Source organism: Panthera leo, chromosome A2 (genome assembly GCF_018350215.1).
Source record: "Panthera leo isolate Ple1 chromosome A2, P.leo_Ple1_pat1.1, whole genome shotgun sequence".
Lineage (NCBI taxonomy): Eukaryota > Metazoa > Chordata > Mammalia > Carnivora > Felidae > Panthera > Panthera leo.
Window position 1 is genome coordinate 47,174,657 of NC_056680.1, and position 20,461 is coordinate 47,195,117.

The following is a 20,461-nucleotide window of genomic DNA, read 5'->3' on the forward strand; positions in this document are numbered from 1 at the left end:
ACAACTCCAGGCTGATCAATAGAGGTTTTCAAACCCTCCACATGTGTGCTTCATTGCCCCCGTCCTAAATCCCAGACATGCATAAAATCCATTTCTACTTATTGATACCCTCCTTTGCAGTTGCCTCCATTTACCTCCTTCCATTTCTTTTAATGGACTAATTTTTTCTAAATTAAAATATAAATCTGGCCACCAGGTATTTAATGGGGCAGTTCCTAGGGTTTTGTTGTAGACTTCATGAGTCTCTAAATTAGTAATTTCCCATGTCAAATTATAGGGGTCATGGGAGTTTGAATTTACAGACAGAATTTGCAGAACAATCAAGAGAAGGGCAAGTACCATAGTTACAGCTCAGTCCGTTGGCGGGGTAGGGTCAATTTTAAAGGATTGTCCTTAGTCCGATCAACAGTCCAGGTTATTTTTGAAGGTCCGATGAGGTCTGAGAACGGGTCCACTGGTTTGGCGTGGGCAAAATGGATCCAGGTGGTGATTCCGTCTACTTTGATGGCAGTAGGCATTTTCAGGATGACCTGGAAGGGTCCTTTCCACCTGGGCTCCAGAGTTCCCTGCCGATGACGTTTGATGAGGACCCAATCCCCTGGCGGGAATTGATGTGGAATAGGCGGGGGTCCAGTCTCATAGAGTTCCTTTAATTTGGGCCATACATCTTCATGGACCCTCTGCAAGGCTTGTAGGGAGAACAAGAATTCAAGACTATTATCGTTCTCAGCTTTGATAAGGTTATCTTTTAGGTTAGGGATGATGGGGGGTGGTCTACCATGTATTATTTCATAGGGTGTGAGTCCCAGTTTGTATGGGGAATTACGCACCCTGAACAGAGCGTAGGGGAGAAGGACCACCCAATTAGTGCCAGTCTCTGTTGTCAATTTGGTTAGGGTCTCCTTTAAGGTTCTGTTCATTCTCTCTACCTGTCTTGAGCTTTGGGGTCGGTATGCACAATGTAATTTCCAATCAGCCCCAAGTATGGAAGCCAGTCCCTGACTTACCTTAGAGACGAATGCAGGTCCATTGTCTGACCCTATCATTACTGGAAAACCATACCTGGGCAGGATTTCTTCTAGGATCTTTTTGGCTACAATCTGCGCCGTTTCATTCTTGGTTGGAAAGGCTTCAGTCCATCCTGAAAAGGTATCTACAAAAACTAGCAAAGGGGCGCCTGGGTGGCGCAGTCGGTTAAGCGTCCGACTTCAGCCAGGTCACGATCTCGCGGTCCGTGAGTTCGAGCCCCGCGACGATCTCGCGGTCCGTGAGTTCGAGCCCCGCGTCAGGCTCTGGGCTTATGGCTCGGAGCATGGAGCCTGTTTCCGATTCTGTGTCTCCCTCTCTCTCTGACCCTCCCCCGTTCATGCTCTGTCTCTCTCTATCCCAAAAATAAATAAAAAACGTTGAAAAAAAAATTAAAAAAAAAAAAACTAGCAAATACTTATATCCATATTTTCCTGGTTTTACCTCAGTGAAATCTACTTCCCAGTAGGTCCCCGGTCTGCTCCCTCTTTGTCTTACCCCTGTTGTCTGAGGATTGCTACTCGCATTGTTGAGTTGGCACACTGTACATTTAGTAACTACTTGATCGACTTTATCAGAGACATTTCTGATTTTTAGTCCAGTCTGTCTCAGTAAGTCCAACATTTGCCGGGAACCTAAGTGGGTGCTGTGATGGATCCACTCTAGAACTTGCCATCCTAGTTTATCTGGGAGTATAATGCTGCTTTTAGAGTCTCTCCACCAGCCATCTTTGATTCGGGTCATAGGAAGTTTACTCATCCATTGAATGTCGCTTTCTGAATACTCAGGGCTGGGGGGCAGTTCCTGGGGTCTGGGGCCTGGAAGTTGTAGGGTCAGCAATTGCTCTGGGGGCTGAGCTATGTTTTCTGCAGTCTGATCGGCCAAATTGTTGCCCTGGGAAATTGGGTCGGTTGTCTTCTGGTGTCCTGGGCAATGCACAATTGCTAGCTTTTTGGGTTCCCATAAGGCTGCTAGCAGGGCTAGAATCTCTTCTTTATTTCTGATGTCTTTCCCTTCAGCTGTGAGGAGCCCCCGTTCTCTGTATATCGCCCCATGTACATGAGCAGTGGTGAAGGCATATCGGCTATCAGTGTACACGGTTAGCTTGCGGTCTCTTCCTAACTTTAGGGCCTGGGTTAAGGCTATTAGCTCAGCCTTCTGGGCCGAGGTTCTGGGGGGTAGAGCTTCTGCCCACACCACCTCGGTCTCTGAAGTCACGGCCGCCCCCGCATACCTTTTTCCTTGGTGAACAAAGCTGCTTCCGTCGGTAAACCAGATGGCATCTGTGTCTGATAATGGCTGATCCTGCAAGTCTTCCCGGACCCCATAAACTTGAGCCAGTATGTCGGCGCAGTCATGAAGTGGGGTTCCCATGTCTGGGTCTGGCAGCAGTGATGCTGGATTCAGGGCCGTTGGCGGGGGGGATGAAGATGACCCTGAGGGGGTTCAACAGCAGTCCCTGGTAATGAGTGAGTCGGGCATTGCTCAGCCATCAGTCAGGCGGCTGCTTGAGGATGCCCTGGATGGCATGTAGGGTGGTGACTTGTAGCTCTTGGCCCATGGTGAGTTTATCAGCGTCCTTTACCATTAGGGCAGTGGCTGCAATCATCTGGAGACAGGGTGGCCATCCGGCGGCCACTGGATCTAGCTTTTTAGACAGATAGGCTACTGGCCTGTGCCATGGGCCTAAATGCTGAGTTAGCACTGCCTTAGCTATGCCTCGGTTTTCATCTACATATAGTTGGAAGGGTTTGGAGACATCGGGGAGTCCCAGGGCAGGTGCTGATAGCAGAGCAATTTTGATTTGTTGGAAGGCCTGTTCGGCTTCTTCCATCCAACTAAAGGGCTGTTGATCTTTTGTTGCCTGGTATAAAGGTTTTGCTAATTCAGCAAACCCTGGTATCCATAGTCTGTAGAACCCAGCCGACCCTAGGAATTCCCTCACCTGTTGTGGTGTCTGCGGTCTGGGAATACGAAGGACAGTCTACTTCCGGGCATCCGTTAGCCAGCGTTGCCCCCCTCTCAGTAAGTAACCCAGGTAAGTTACCTCTGACCTGCAGATTTGAGCCTTCTTTGCTGAGGCGTGGTAGCCTAAGGTTCCCAGAGTTCGCAGGAGACCTTTGGTTCCCTGGATGCAGGTTTTGGGTGTCTCGGCAGCTATTAAGAGATCATCAACATACCGTAGGAGAGTTATATTAGGGTGTTGTTGTCTGTACTCCCTTAAATCTTCGTGTAGAGCCTCGTCGAACAGGGTCGGAGAGTTCTTGAATCCTTGTGGCAGTCTGGTCCAAGTGAGCTGGCCATTTATGCCCCATCTGGATCTGTCCACTAGAATACAAATAGCTCTTGACTTTTAGGTGCTAGTGGTAGGCTGAAAAAAGCATCTTTTAGATCCAGAACAGTATACCATTGTTTTTCTGGGCTGAGGGCACTCAGGAGAGTATAGGGGTTAGGAATGGTTGGATGTATGTCCATCACCCGCTTATTGACTTCTCTCAGGTCCTGCAGTGGTCTGTATTCCCCGCTGCTGGGTTTGCGCACGGGCAGCAGGGGGGTATTCCATGCTGAGTGGCAGGTGAGTAGGACCGCAAAGTCAAGGAGGCGGCGGATGTGGGGTGTGATGTCGTTTTTTGCTTCCGTGGGCATAGGGTATTGGCGCATGCGGACGGGGTCCGTCCCGGGCTTAACCTCTATAAATAGGACTGGGCGATGTTTTGCTAACCCCATACCACCCGTTTCTGCCCACGGGTCTGGGAAGCGTTGAAGCCAGGGCTCGATGCCCTGATCCAGAGGAGTGGGTTCCTGATGGAGCCTATATTCATCTTCTAGTTTCACAGTGAGTACAGATATGGGTTGGTTGTGGAAGTCAGCCACTGTGGGCCCCCCTGGTTGGAAATGAATTTGGGCCCCCATTTTGGTAAGCAAATCCCTCCCCAACAGGGGGCAGGGGCTGTCGGGAATGACCAGGAAGGAGTGGGTTACCTTCCCAGTTCCTAAGTCCACAGTCCTCTGAGTTGTCCAGGGGTACTTCTTTATTCCGGTGGCCCCTTGTACCCAGGATGATTTTTCAGATACTTTTCCATGGGGCTTGACCAGAACTGAGTGCTGTGCCCTGGTATCAACTAGGAACTGGACCGGGGTCCCCTCCACTTGCAATGTTATCCTAGGTTCGGGGAGGGGATCTGAACCCCGTCCTCCCTATTCTGTATCTTGGGTAAGCAGTATGGGGGCTATTTTAGGCTGCCATTGCTCTGGGCTGGGCAGGGTTGTTTCTTCTTGGGGCATTCTCGTATCCAATGGCCTTTTTCTTTACAATAGGCGCATTGATCTTTATCTAAGTGCCGCCTGGGAGGGCGTATTGTTTGAATGCCTTCTGGGGGTGGCTGTTCTTTCTGGACTATAGCGGCCAGGACTTTAGTCATTTTCTCTGTGGCTTTGATCTGTCTCTCTTCTGGGGCTTCCCTGTTGTTGTAGACCCCTTGTGCTATACGGAGCAGATCCTGGATCTGTTTACCTTCTAAATGCTCTAGCCTTTGGAGTTTTTTTTTTTAATGTCAGCAGCTGCTTGATTTACAAAGGACATAACGACTGCAGCCTGGTTTTCAGGGACTTCTGGATCCATGGGAGTAAACTGCCTAAAGGCTTCCATTAATCTCTCTAAGTAAGCAGCTGGACTCTCTGCCTTTCCCTGTAAGACCGAATATACCTTAGCCAAATTGGTGGGCTTGCGAGCTGCAGCCCGAAGACCCGCCATCAGAGTCTGGCAATAAATGAGTAGCCTTCCCCTACCTTCTGCCGTGTTGTAGTCCCATTCGTCCTGTGGAGGTCTGGTTAAGGGGAAAGCCGCATTAATGAGGTCAGGGTTAGATGTCGGCCGACCGTCGTCTCCGGGAACCAGCTTTCTTGCTTCTAATTGGATCCTGTCTCGCTCCTCTGTGGTGAACAGGATGCAGAGGAGCTGCTGACAGTCGTCCCAGGTGGGCTGGTGGGTGAACATGACACTGTCTAAAAGCTATTAGATCTTTAGGGTTATCAGAGAATCAAGCGTTCTGCGTTTTCCAGTTGTAAAGGTCAATGGTGGAAAAGGGCCAATACTGGAGTCAGGGGTTGCCTGTTTCATCAGGGGGTCCTATTTCCCGCAGGGGTAGGGCCACAGTGGAGTTGGGGAGGCGGGGGTTTGGCTCTCGCTGGGTCTGCCTGCGGGTTCGGCCGGCTGGCCCTCCGCAGTTGGTTTCATTTTCAATGGGGCTCGGAGCGGCTGCTGCCTCCCGTCCCCCTGGTTCCGGTGCAGCTGCCACTTCCCGTCCTCCCGGTTCCCCTAGGGGGGCAACTAGTGGGGCGACTGTTGGGGCGGCTGCTGCTGCCAGGGCCTGGGGTGCCAGGGGAGGGGGATGATAGGGTGGAGGGTCTAGGGATAGTAGGTCCTGACTATCGGGCAATATGGGATACAAGGGCATGGCTGGCGTCCTTGATTTTGGGGGACCTGCAGGCTACATGGCAAGGACCTTACATGTTCCCGAGGACAGGAAGGGGACCAAGCGGGTAGATTTTCCACTAAACTCCGCCATACAAGAATGTAGGGAATTTGATCCGGGTGTCCCTTGCGACCCGGTAGAAAAATCTTTGATTTCACCTTAGCAATTATAGGGAGGCAGAAAGTTCCTTTGGTTGGCCATCCAACGCCGAAGGTTGGCCATTCGGAGTGGCAGAGGGTTATTAATTTTCTCCACTGGATGTCTAAACTCAAATTCTGTCCTCTGGTTTTAACATCCCTGAAGTTAGCAACAAGGAGAGAAAGAGGAGTGCTTTGAGATTGGCCCATCTGTATCCTGGAGGTGGAAGAAAGGATTAAAAGGAGAAACAGTAAAGTTATGAGGATTTCTGGCTGGGCCAGGCCAGGTCACCTGTGAAAGAGAAGGAGTTTAACACTTAAAAATTATAGAATAGAGAACACAACACTTAGATCGCTAGCGCGTTTCATGTGTTTGCCACCCAAACAGAAAAATTCCGATGGGCCCAAAAAGGTGCCCCAGACGGGTGCCAGTGGACATCTCCTACTAGACCCAACCAACTGCTCTATAGCGCATCCGCCAGGGCCGTGTCAGTCACCAATACAGATCCCGCGCGGGAGAGCCAGAAATGAACAGACAAACAGAAATGGACAGAGCCAGAAACGAACAGACAAACAGAAATGGACAGAGCCGGCTCACTTACCGATCGGTCTCAGGGACGACCCATTGACTTCGGGTCTGGTGGGTTTGGGGGGATCCCGGACGAGCCCCCAAATGATATGCCCCGATTTGAGAGACCCCCGAAAACAAACCACCAGAGTCCAGAATCAAAGCCAAGCGGCAAGGGTCGTTTATTGCAGGATCGAACCCGGTCCTCCACGCACTTGTTGCCGGTGGCGCTAAGAGGCCCCGAGTAAGGATCTTACAGCTTCTTTTATAGCCCCGCACAAACAAGTTAGGGACCTTTTTTAGAAGTTACAGAGCTGTTGTTGGTTAACATTTAAATTTGAACGCTCAGCAGAACTCGATTGGTTCCCGCCTTTATTTTAAACCATTCAGCAGAACTTGATTGGTTCCTGCCTTTATGTCAGACTACAACCGGGCATGCCCTGGCTGGTTTTGGGAATGGTGGGGGGGGGGGGGGGGGGGGATCTTTTCTTTGCAGTTGTGAGTACACCTGGTAATTTTTCTCTTAGCCTCTCACTAAGTATTGCATTTATGCAGAAAATACTGTATCTTACTTAGTTGACTTGATACCGTTTTGAACATGGATAATTATTGTTCTGGATGAGCATGAACATGCCAATTAATAGGTGTTCCTAATTGATACAATGCCATCTAAACATACTTAAAAATAGAATTCTGAAACATTAGGAATGGAAGGAACCTTAAAGTTATTTTTGTCAATTATTTCTAGCTGCCATTTTATAGTAGAGACAATTGAGGTCCAGAAGACTATAATGACCTTGACATAATCTTTTAGATGAGACAGAAAGGCTTTGAAAAGCTTGAGCTATAGGCTAGAAATAATCCTTGACTTTTATTATTTTGTGGCATATACACAGTGCCAGAGAACTACCCGAGCAACTAAATTGATTTTATACCTATGTGCACACACAAAACAGCAATTAGGAAACAGTGTGTTGCAGATTTTGACATGTATGAAATTATAGAACCAATTACTTTTTACAAGTCAACTCATGACTGTCATTTCAAACAAGGCAGACCCTGGAATCTATTCCTTAAGGACACAGTTGACAAAGTGTCAGTGCATGTAAACCTCATTTAATTTTCTGGAGATCAGATTTGAGAGGGTGAGCTGGAAGAATAGATTGAAGATGTTAATTTAAATTAAGAATTTACTATTTTAAGATTTGTTTTCTTGAAAAAAAAAACAGTTAAATACTACTCTCCACTAGGTCTAATGGAAGGAATGTTATTCTTGATTTTCAGAGATATAATTGTTTTTTGTTTTCCTACTTCCTCTTATTGTTTACTACTTGTAGAGTCTTGAGACAGGTCAATTGAGATTCAGAGGGGCTTAGCTGTTAAGCGAACACATTAACATCTACAGTTTTTTAAAGCAGAGGGTAAAACCAAGTGAAGCCTTGAAAAAACACACTAGAAATGGAAAGTTACATGGATAAATTGAGTTTCAGATGAGTTATCCATAAGTCTCTATAAACAAAGAGTAGCGAACTGAGAGGCAAGAAGAACTAGGTTCAAATTAGTTAGTTTCTACCCTTATGACCTTTGGACTCTGAATGTTTGGGAAGAAGCACAGCCTCCCAGATCAGTTAAAGTTACCTGATTTATTTTAAGACATTACCCAGTACAGCATCCAGCACACTTGTGTCATCAGTAAAATTAGTGGAGGCAGAGAGCTCCATTAGAAGGCTGCATGGAGACTTGCACTTACGTCCATAAAATAGCATCTGTTATAGGGCTTGACCTTTTGCTGTCAACGTGTAGAAAACTGGATAAAATACATACAACAGTTATTTTTGGTTATTGGATGGTAGGCAAAAAAGGATTTGATTCATGACAGAAGGCAAGCAAATAAGTGAATCCTAGGTATACTCCCAGATGTCTCCCTAGAAGCACCTTCTCCACTGTGGTATAGAAAGGAAGAACCCAGTATGGCCTAGTGATCTTGCTGAGTTGAAGAGACAGAGATAAGGATTCAGGAATGCTGTGGCAGCTAGAATTTGAGTGTAGAGCATGGGACAGAAGGTAATTACACAGTGAGAGAAAAGGGGAAGGAGGGGATCAGGAGAGAGAAGAAAAGGAAAGGAAAAACTGGAGATCTGCAGAAAAATTCTCTCAAATTTTTGAGTTCATACCAGTATGTGGACAGGTAGGGTAAAATTCCATGAGGCTGAACATAGAACACCTGGAAGGGAAGTAATAATTACTGGGGAGCTGTAAACCAAAGTTCGTATAAGGCAGGAGCCTTTTGAATTCCTACCAGCCAGAGTGGAGAGACATCACTGAATAAGCATAGAATATACTGGAAACTCCAGGGTGGTGGCACTTTAAGTAAATTAGCCCTAGAGTAAAGTTCTACAGTAGACACTCCATTGAAAGCTTATAAGCAAACCCTGCAAGGATCAACTAGATTTGTAGTAATTTTTGAAGTGCTTGACAGAAAAAAAGTCAAGCTACTTTTGAGGAGACTTGGTAAAATCCAGTACTGAACACTCAACACTATAAAATCCAAGATATCTGTCATCCATAAAAAATAAAAACATGTAAAGAAGAAAATATAAACAACTTATAGGAGAAAAATCACTTAATCAGTTCGACTGATAAGGGAGAGATGATAGAAACAGTAGGTAAAGAGTTTTAAGCAGTTATTATCAGTGTAACATATAGGACTAAGGAAAATATTTAAAGGAAAATATGACACATGAGGGGAGAAAAGAGAAAGAGACTGCAAAAAGCACAGCACGTCAGTGACCTGTGAAACAATATCAAGCAGTCTCATAAGGTAACATGTATTAAAAGTCACAAAAGGGAATAACAGAAATTCTAGTTGAAGAAATGAAAGCACTTTCAAATTCTTCAGCAATATTCAACAAAAAATTTTGCATTTGTTTCACAAGTACAGTGTCAAACACTATAAAGCCACAGATCTAAGAAGCTCAAAGAATCTAAACAAGGTTAATACACAAATGCACACACACAGTTAATAATGACACTTAATCATAATCAAACTTCCAAAAACCAGTGATTAAGGAGAAAATCTCAAGGCAGCCAGAAAAAAAGGGCATATATTAAGAAACAAAATTAAGAATGACTGCAGACTTGTCATCACAAATTATGTAAACTAGAAAATAAAGGAACTTATTCAAGTGTTTTGTCCATTTGTTACTGGCTTGTCTTTTTATTATTTCTAGGAGTTCATAAAATAATCTGGACACAGGTCTTTGGTCAAATATATGTATTGTGAATATTTTCCCTGTCTTTGCTCATCTTTCCATTTCTTAAATTTTTTTTTTAATGTTTATTTGATTTTTGAGAGAGAGAGACAGAGCGTAATTGGGTGAGGGGCAGAGAGAGGGAGACACAGAATCTGAAGCAGGCTCCAGGCTCTGAGCTGTCAGCACAGAGCCCAATGCGGGGCTCAAATTCACTAGCTTTGAAATCATGACCGGAGACAAAGTTGGTGTACAACCAACTGAGCCACCCAGGTGCCTCTCATCTTTCCATTTCTTAATCATGTCTTTTAATTAGAAGTTTTTCATTTTGACAATGTCTAATTTAACCCTTTTTTTGTATTTTATGCTAATTTTTTCCCAGTAACTAATTGCCTACTTCAAGGACATATATAATTTTCCTATTTTTTTCTAGATATAGTTTTAGCTTTACATTCAGGTCTATGATCCATCTTGTATTCATTTCTGAGTACAGTGTGAGATGGGTGTGAGGTTAATTTTTTTTCCCCAAGCTTTGAGAAGTTCTGAAGTTATAAGAATGCTGGAGAAGAAAAAGTAGCCTAGAATGAAACTCAAGCCCATTCAGATATCAAGTTGAAAAGAAGTTTGCAAAAGATATTGAGAGAAGGTACATAGTTTTATTCAATTGTTACAGGATAATTTGTTTAGAAGACTTTCTCCCTGACTTGCATTGGCACATTTGTAGGAAATCAATCATATGTGTGTGAGTCTATTTCTGGAATCTGTCCTGCCCCATTGATCTAGGGAACACATTTTGAAGATAGTGAAATGAAACCAAAACCAAAACTGTCAACCTAGAATTCTATAACCAGAAAAAAAATATTTAAAAATGAAGGCAAATGAATTTGTCTCATCAGATAAAAAACCCATGACTTAATTATATTCTGCATATAAGAAACCTTCTTTAAAAATAAATACACAAATATAAAAAAAAGTAAAAGAATTGAAAATGATATACCATGGAAAAAACTAAGTATAAAAATGTTGCATAAAATAATTATTATGCAAGTAGACTTAAGATCAAGGAATATTTCCAGGGATAAAGAGAACATTTCATAAAGACAAAAGGTTAATTCTTCAGGAGGACCCAGAATCTGAAATGTGTCTGCCCCTAACAGCAACTTCAGGATACCTAATGTAAAACAGAAGTGAAAGGAGAAGTAGGCAAATCTATGATTATAGATGGAAATTGCAACTCTCTTTTCCCTATAACTAATAAAACATGTAGAACAAAAATGAGTAAGGGTATTGAAGATTTGATAAACATTATAAATCAACTTGACTAAATTCATATTTATGGAACATTCCACCCAACATCTGCAGACTACACATTCTTTTAAAATGCACATGTAATATCTACCCAGATAATCATATCTTGAGTCATAAAACAACTTGGTGTATTTAAGAATTGAAATTGTACAGAGAACTTTTTACCACAAAACAAAAAGTTATTAACAGAAAAAATGTTTTCCAGACATTTGTAAATCAAACACACACTTCTAAATGACCTATGGGTGAAAGAATTACACACACAAGAAAAGTTATTTTGAACTAAATGAAGATTAAAACACAAATACCACAGTTTCCAGGATATATCCAAATTGTACCCAGAAGTATATTTATAGCTATTTGTAGCTTTAAATTTTATTGGAAAAGAAGAAAGTCTCAAATAAAAATCTAAGTTTCCATCTTAAGCTACAAAAAGAAGACTAAGTTAACCTAAGAGTAGAAGGAAGGAAATAGTAAAGATAGGAGGAAAAAAATAGACCAATAGAGAAAATAATTAAAACTGAGAGCTTGTTTTTTGAAAGGTTCAATAAAATAGACACCAAGCAAACTTCTGGCTGTAGTGATCAAGTAATAAGAGAGAAAGTACAAATTAACAGCATCAGAAATGAGTATTGGATATCCCCGCATATTCTATAGGTAACAAAAGGAAAATAAATATCATGACCAATAAAATGTAGGTCAATAAATGTAACAACGTTGCATGATATCCTAGATTGGATCTTCAGACAGAAAAAAGGATGCTAATAGAAAAGTTGAAATATGAATAGTTTATAGTTAATAGTAATGCACCAGGACTAATTTCTTAGATTTTACAAATGTACCATGGTTGTGTAAGATGCTAACATTAGGGTTGTGATTCTCCACCAGAGATGATTTGGTCCCCCTCTGGAAACATTTTTTGCTCTCACAATTGGGGCAACAGTGCTGCCAGCATCTAGTGAGTAAAGGCTAAACATGTTAGTAAATGTCCTATAATGCATAAGACAGCCCCCACAACAAAGAATTACCCAGCCTGAAATGTCAGTTGTGTCAAGGTGGAAAAGCCCCACATTGGGGAAAATTAAGTGAAGGATAAATGGGGACTCTGTACTCTCTTGGCAACTTTTATGTAAATCTAAAATTATTCTAAAATGAAAAGTTGATTTAAAAAATTATCCTGTTAAATTTCAGGTTAAGCTTGATTTACTGGTTAAATTCTATCAAACATTTAAGAAATAAATCGTAATTCTATACAATTTTTTTAAAAAATACATAGGCAGAATACTAATTTTGAGAGTCCAGCATGATCTGTTCCTTTGTCCCCATTCCCTCTCTCTTTTATAGCACCCATTTTCTTTGTTTGTCTTCCTCTAAATATGTGGCCATTTTGTTTCATGGTGAGGAAGGTCATAATATAATTATGGAAAAGTGAAGACAATCATTGGGCTTCTGCTCAATCACCTCTTTGCTGCTAATTTCATTTCTCTGAGTTTACTTAGATCTCTCCCTCAGTAATGTGATCTTGGACCTGGCATATGGAACATGGGTTACTAGTAGGATGGTGGTTTTACATGTAGAAATTTCTGGTCTTGTGTGTCTAGCCAAGTTCACAGACGTGAGCACAGTAATTATTGAGTAAATCATTAACCTTGAGCAAGATATCATATGCAACCAGGCTTCTCTCTTCTGTGCTTGGCTTTTTCAGCAACCAAATATACAGAACTTAAATTAGTAGAAAAATAGAATTGCCTGGTATACATCTTTGTAAACAATATAATTATATAGGGGTCCGTGTCTCTGTCCTTAGAAATAGACTGGATGTCTTTGGGAGTCATGTCTTACTGGTAACTCCTCTCCCCACCTACCCATCCACCTACCCACCTATCCACCAGAAATGCCTGTGATATAGAACGAGCAATTGCATATAAACCTTTCTCTCCCCTGCATCAATGCACCCATCAGAAACACAGAGCAGTGGGAGGTTTAACATCTTCGCTAACCTGGAAACTAGCAGTTTTCTCTGGGGAAGTTATGGGAGCATGGGTTAATAGAAGAATTTCATTATTTGGTGAAATCTTGGCATGCCTGGGGACCAATTAGGGAACTCTTGAAGTCACCCTTCTGACAACCTAACAATAACTTCAATTACAGTAATTTAGAGAAGAGCATACTTTAGATATCAGCTCCCTAACATTTTTACGAGATGTTTTGCTCCATTTCATTAAAAGTCTACATTTCACTGAAACATGCATATAATAGGAATGTGTTGTAAACACATTCACATAATGTGGCTCAGTGTCATGACTTAGCCTGATCCTTGTGGTTTTCTGCTTCTCTCATTATACTCTTTGCTAAAATTGTTTTAAGTGTCTCAAGGGAGTATTTTAGGTCCACCCCAACTCATTCCATATTCTCTTCCTATAGGACCTTGAGAAGTTAATTTTATTATAAAGGAATGAGCATATTTGCAAACCATCCAAAGCAACATTTCCCCAAATCCTAAAGAAAATATAAGCTTATTTGGGGTTGGCCAAAATATTAGAGATATTACACAAAGTCAGATAGAAGTAGGGAAGACAAAAAGTATGCTAATGAAGATGTATGAAAGTAGGGATTATAATAAGGAAATTTACAAAAGCATTAAAGTAGGAATTCAAGAAGATCCTAACAACTTTGGTTGAATGAATGGTGTATTCAAAATTTTTTATGTTTAAAAGATGTAAAATAACACTTTCCCCTCACCAATATGTTCTGCACTCCTCAGGGAGATGGCAGAATTATATACAAAAACAATATATGCTAGTGCTCACTTGCCAGGTATGGACAATAAAAGATGGTGCATTGTTTCACTTGCTTAAGTGAAAATAGTTTTTGGAATAACTAGGTGAATTTCTTCTCAAATTCAACCAAGGACCACTAAATAATTACGTTGAGCCCCAGTTGGTCAATAGGGGAGGAATGTTCCCATTGGCATTGAGGAGGTATCTAGATAGTTGAGATTTGAAAATGCATTGGTGAAGGCTAAGAAAGAGTCTTTATATAAATATTTATGAGAATCTTCAGGATAGTCCATTCTTGCACTTTTAAATTCCTGCTGAGTTACTCTGTCATGAATGAAACTACTTGTCTGCAGATTAAGATGCCACCTAAGACTATTGATGGATTATCCCTAGGAAGTACATTTTGAGTTGTAAGAAGAGGATGGTTCTGCATATTCTTTTTAGGGATCTTCTCCATTTGTGGGGGGATTTGGACCCATATGGATATACTGTGGGAAAATGGGACAGTGTAGAATCAGTGAAAAGCAAGTTAATCCCTTTATTTTAATCAACAAAATCATTATTATAGGGGCCCTTGATTATAAGATGTAATTATAAACACACTGAATGACTTGGGGAATGTGGCAATAGAACATGAAGAGAAAGAACTTCATGTAATGAAGAGAAACTATCTACCATTGGGGAAGCCATGTTTTTTTGTGATCTAAACTTAAGTCTAAGGGTACCTGCATGGATCAGTCAGTTAAGTGTCTGCCTTGGGCTCAGGTCATGATCTCTCAGTTTGTGGGTTGGAGCTCCACATGGGGCTCTCTGCTGTCTGTGCAGAACCTGCTTTGAATCTTCTGTCAACCCCCCTCTCTGCCTCTCCCCTGCTCACACTCTCAAAAAAAAAAACAAACAAATTAAAAATTAAACATATGTCTAAAATTATTTTAATATTTAATAGTTAGATAAATTGGTGCCCACTTAAGTCCTCCTCCATCCCTCTCCCGGCCTTTGCACGTTTTGCTACTAAAAGCAAACACTTGTGTTCATCAGAGGATGATGATGGTTCTTGGCTTTGGAGCCCCCTTGTTCCTTAGGGAGAGTCAAAGATGATTGATCGTTCACCACCCTCCTACCCCAGGCTAACTATGACAGAATGATTTTCTGATGTATCAGCAAGGAAGCTGAGCTCCATTGAATCCAGAGAGACAGACTTGAAGTTTTATGTTAATATTCCGGAATTCTCAGCAGGATCAGACAAAGTCTACACTCCTATCTGAAGCCATACCCTTGTTGGCTGTTACTTCTTTTCTATTGTCCTTTTGCCACTTACTTGTAGGTTTCTTCTGAGAGCATTTTTTAATAGATAATTATATTCAAGTCATTGGTTCAGATTCTAATTCTGGAATTCTTGGTCCTAAGATATCCATATAATTATAAATGGGAATCATGGTGGACTCACACAGGGATTCTTCTTTTACAATAGCAAAGAGCAAGGTTTGTAAAGAAGTTGGAACTATCTTTTGCTCCAGTATTCTTCGGCCACTGGATCTATTTTTGGCTCATGAAATCCAGCAGTGAATTTGTATAACAAACTCCAACAGATTCCCTATCATCTTGCTTATCTGTCAGAAAGGTATTGTAGTATCTGTTTTTTAAAGATTGGAATGGAATTTTTTTTCCACCAAAGCACTGCATTCCAAGTCAACAGCATACATTTTTTAAGAATTCCGTAATATATATACATCATACCGAACTCGAATTCAGTAAGTATCTCATACAATATTATATCTGCTCACTCTGGGGAGTTCTTAATACACACTTTATGGAAATTTTAATCATATCTCTTCTTTAATAAAAGTGAAAGAAACAGTAATAGTGCGTATAAAATGTGTACAGTGAAATGATGTGTGGATTTTACACAAACACAAGGTTGAAAAATGTGAGGCTTGGCAGCTGATATAAAAATTCACTTTGAACAGGGCTGTCCTGAAGCATGAATTTGCTTATGAGTCTTTAAAGTTATTTATCTAAGAGTTACACATTCTAATTAGGACTCTAATGATTTAAAATGCAGTTCAAACTCTTTTTGTCAATGAAATATAAAGGTAGAGTTGACCTTTGCTATCACTGAGAGATACTAAATTATTGAGATTGATGTCATAAAAGTTTTTGATCCTTTGAATGTAGGAAGAGCTTCTGATTCAACCAACACTGAGACTTAACTTGCAGGTTCCATGGTAGTCCCTTTGGTGTCTATTATCTTGCTTATTCTTAATTACAATTTATGACATACAGATCTTATTTTCTCCCTTTTGCAGTGAAGAAAAACAGGTTTGAATGGATACATTGTCTCAAATCACATAGAAACAGCTGGAAAAAATGGGATTTTAACCTGGGTCTAGGAGATCCAGTTTCTGTGTTGTTTGTTGTCTTTTTTATTGCTTAATGAATGAAAAATATAATCTCCTACACCTGTGGCTTGAAGTAAACAAGGTTTCTAAACAGTTGAAGGAAGCATGATCATTTTAAGCTGGCTGTATTGCTGAGCAATTTATATTGATATTTAGATTATTTTATCTGTTGGCATTTTTACACCAAGTTGCTGGGAGAAAGCCTTTCTGCTCCAGTCTTCCTCTATCTGAGTAATACTTGGTAGATAAAATAAATCACAGGGTAGAAGGTATTCATGTGCAACATTCTACCACTTATTTGCAGGAGAAGTGAAAAATACGTATCAGCCACTGACAAGCATCAGATTTCTCTCTCCATGTTTATGCTGGTTTCATATCACTCAGGGAGGAAAAGTGCTTGCCTTTTGATTTATGTTCACTGACAGTGAAATGTCCATGATGATTAATTACGCTGCTCTGAGATTTTGCTTTGGTGCTTACCTCTGTAGCCCCCAAATCTGGATCAAATAAATGTCTTATGTCCTGCCATAGAGCAACCCTTAAACTTCTTTTAGCCAAGTGATACACAGTTTGAATTGGATGTAGTATTTTAAAAATTAATTTGTAATCTAGATTTCTATTTTTTAATGGGATAGTGGCTCTTAATTATAAGATGAACCTATGTAACTGTAAAATTTTTATGGACACCTCTCATAGGCTACAGATGGGAATTTAAAGGAATTTTAGAAAGTATGTTGCAAGCCTCAAAAATGTTAATATTCTGTAGCTCCATGTATTTCTGTTCATTCTAAAAAATAAGGATTTAAGTACAAAGATGTTGATTTAAGCATTATATTATAAAGTGGAATCCAAATACCCAACTCTACAGGATGAATAAGTAAATCTTGAAATACCTATGTGAATTTTCACATGCATTAAGAATCTTTGTAAGTTTTTTTTTTTTTTTAAATTTTTTTAACGTTTATTTTTGAGACAGAGAGACACAGAGCATGAACTGGGGAGGGGCAGAGAGAGAGGGAGACACAGAACCGGAGGCAGGCTCCAGACTCTGAGCCATCAGCCCAGAGCCCGACGCGGGGCTCGAACTCACGGTCCGTGAGATCGTGACCTGAGCTGAAGTCAGAGCTCAACCGACTGTGCCACCCAGGCGCCCCTAGAATCTTTGTAAGTTTTAATTGTGTGCCAATTATAATGTAATATTAAGTGTCAACATCAGGATGTCTTATACAGAGGGACATATGTTAATATTAAATGCATATCCTCTATTTTTGGATAGTGGAACTAAATATAATTTTTATTCTCCTTTTGAAATAATCTCCACTTTTCTCAGTTTTCAACAACATGCACAGGATGCCTGGATGGCTCAGTCAATTAAGCGACTGACTCTTAATTTCTGCTCAGGTCATGATTTCGTGGTTTGTGAGATCAAGCCATACCTCAGGCTCTGCCCTGACAGCAGGAAGCCTGCTTGGGATTCTCTCTCTCTCCCTCAGCCCCTCCCCTCCCCCAAATAAACTTAAACACACACACATACACACACACACACACGAAAACAATATGACATATTTTAACAATGAACATTTATCACAAAATGTAGACAAAAGTTTAGAGTGGTTTTAGAAAATTTTTATTAAGTTGTTTTTTCTGGCACGATGTACATAAAGCTGTGATTTGGAGCAAGGATACACAAACTACCACCCAGCACTATATCCTGCCTGCTACCTGTTTTTTTTCTTTCAGTTTACTTTTTTTATTGAAATACAGTTAACATACACTGTTACATTAGTTTCATGTGTACAGCATAATGATTCACCAATTCCATACATTCCTCATGGCTCACCATGATCAATGTAGTCACTATGTATCACCCCACATTATTACAATCTTATTGAGTATATTCCCTATGCCGTCTGTGACTTACTTGTTTTATAATGTGAAGTTTGTACATCTTAATTCCATTCATCTTTTTTAACCCTTCCTTGCAACCACCTTTCCTCTGGAAACCATCATTTCTCTGTATTTAAGGATCTCTTTTGAGGCACCTGTGTGGTTCAGTCAGTTTAGCATCTTTTGTTTTGGCTCAGGTCCTGATCCCACAGTTCCTGAGATGGAGCCCTTGGCTGGACTCTGTGCTGATGGTGCAGACCCTTTTTGGGATTCTCTTCCTCTTTGTCCCTCCATTGCTCTCTCTCTTTCTCTCAAAATAAATAAACTTAAAAAAAAAAAAGAGGTTTTTTTTGTCTTCCTTAGTTTCTTGATGTAGTAGTTTTTGAATGTTGACCCAGCTTTGCATACCTGGAATAAATCCCAGTTGGTTATGGTATGTAATTCTTTTTATACATTGCTGCATTTAATTTCCTAATTTTTTGCTGATGATTTTTTACATCTTTGGTCATGAGAGATATTGATCTGTAGTTTTCTTGTAATTTTTTTTGTCTTGTTTTGGTTAGAATAGTACTCTTCTTATAGAATAAGTTAGGAAGTGTTTCCTATGCTCCTGTTTCCTGAAAGAAATAGTGGACAATTGGTGTAATTTATTCCTTTCATATTTGGTAAATTTCACACTGGCACTGGACTCCTTCTGGCTTCCCTGTGAGAGTTTCCCTCTTTTACCTGGTTGCTCCTACACCACTTCCCTCTCCTTCCCATCCTCTTCTCAGTTTGCATCTTTTCCCTCACCATGTTCATTCTTTCTTAAGTCCTATAATTATCATGAGTAGCTCCTCCCCCCGCCCCCCTCCCCCCATTCACTAAGAAGACCTGCCATAGTAGGTGATATTGCTCAGAGTTTGGGCCATATTCATTGATCTTTTTCTATGGGTTTGGCATCTGCTAGACACTGAGGAAGAAAAGATGTGGACTTAAGTGGACAGTATAAGACACTGTCTGACAGGTTCTGCTATGCAAGTTGACTAAAAGGGAAGTAATACAAAATTTTTACTATGTCAATGGCTTCTGTCTCATAAAGTCACTTGTTCATGTAGCCACTTAGGGTGTTTTGGCCTTTCCTCTCTAAACAGTGATTCTGAGTATTGGGGCAGATAAATAAATTGTTTCCTTTTATAATGAAAAAGTTATGCATTTTATTATTGTAGCTGATTGGATACATCCCATAACCCAAGACAAGTGATTTTGTTGATACTTTCTCTGGTTTTATGTTCAACCTCGTGGATTTGAACCTTGGGAGGAAAACTTATTAAAAACATACTCAAGTGTTTATTTTTTGAGAAAAACCAATAGATCTCCCATGACATGCTTGAGAAGGTACATGCTGCAAGATGAATTAGCCTAGCCATGCATGCAGTTTTTTGACAGTGACAAGAAGGAAAATGAAATTTTGTGTTCGGAGGCAGCTGAGAAATTGTGAATGGGGCCGCTACATGCTTGTGTTTATTATCTCCACTGGCTGTGCATGAAAGCTTAAGAGGCAACTTCTCTACACAAGGTTGTCCTTAGGTGTCTGGAATGATGGTGGCTGTAGGTGATGACTCTGGGCACTGGGTATATTACTTTTCTAGGGCTGCCATAACAAAGTACCAGAGATGGGATGGCTTAGACCACAGAAATGTATTTCCTTACAATTCTAATTCTTGAGGCTAGGGTCCAAGCAAGGTGTCACTGGAATTCATTTTTTCTGAGTTTCTCTCTCCTTGACTTGTAAATGGCCCCCCTTCACCCTGTGTCTTCATATGGTCCTCCGTGTGTGTGTGTGCCCGCACGCGTTTGTGTGCATGCACACACACATGCGCTCTAATCTCTTCTTACGAAGATTCCGGTTCTACTGTATTAGGGGCCACGCCACTTACTTCATTTAACCTTAAATACTGTTTTAAAGATACTATCTTCAAATACAGTCTGATGTCCTGGGCGTTAAGACTTCAACATAGAAAGTCTTCAGGGACACAGTTCATTCAGCTCATAGCATTGGTGGTGAGGTTTGAGGCTGACTCTTTGGCTGGTTAAATATTCAGTGTTACGGTGACAGCTGTTAGATTATAGACAGTATGAATTAATGTGAAAGGCATTCCATTTGATCCCGTCCCATCCTGAGTTGGGTAATCCCCCATCATCTGGTCTTTAGATTTATATTACCAACTCCTTCTGCAGCATCACATCTGTAGTTTGTATCTGCCTTTAGCATTACTGGTACATATTTACCATCATACATCACAGTGGCCCGGTGCATTGGTAGGCTAACCCAGCCACCACTAAAATCTACTCTTATTTTCAGCTGAATGCCACTATGCATGAAATCCACCATAGGCAAGTTTGTTTCCCCTTTCAGTAACTGGCAAAGTTGTTTTCCTTAAGTACCTGGAACTCCTTCTCCTTGAATCTCCATTGATCCTTTTCTGGGACTTGTAGCTTCATCTGGCCCATTTCCATGTGTTTAAGTTTGTGTTACTCTTCTCATGGTATTGTCCTTCATATAAAGATGAGGGGCCCAGTTTGACTCATGAGTACTCAATGATTATTCCCCTTCAAAGCATAATAATTCCCCTGCATTATTATACTCC

General features: G+C 41.0%; 1 protein-coding gene across 1 annotated transcript; it reads right to left on the minus strand.

The window, feature by feature from the left end:
• Positions 1-344: 344 nt before the first annotated feature.
• On the minus strand, positions 345-5,023 carry LOC122213131 (protein NYNRIN-like). Its single transcript, XM_042927319.1, has 2 exons — positions 4,816-5,023; positions 345-1,141 (listed from the first exon to the last, which is right to left on the minus strand). Exons 1-2 carry the CDS (start codon positions 5,021-5,023, stop codon positions 345-347), a joined length of 1,005 nt encoding a protein of 334 aa, XP_042783253.1.
• Between the last annotated feature and the right edge of the window lie 15,438 nt (positions 5,024-20,461).

Bases quoted from the DNA above. Each gene is read 5' to 3' on its own strand.
- LOC122213131 (XM_042927319.1), bottom strand. From the start codon at position 5,023: ATGTTCACCCACCAGCCCACCTGGGACGACTGTCAGCAGCTCCTCTGC. The intron at 1,142-4,815 runs GTAGGGGAAGGC...ATACCTTTTCAG, and splicing joins GGACTACAACACGGCAGAAG to GATGGACTGAAGCCTTTCCA.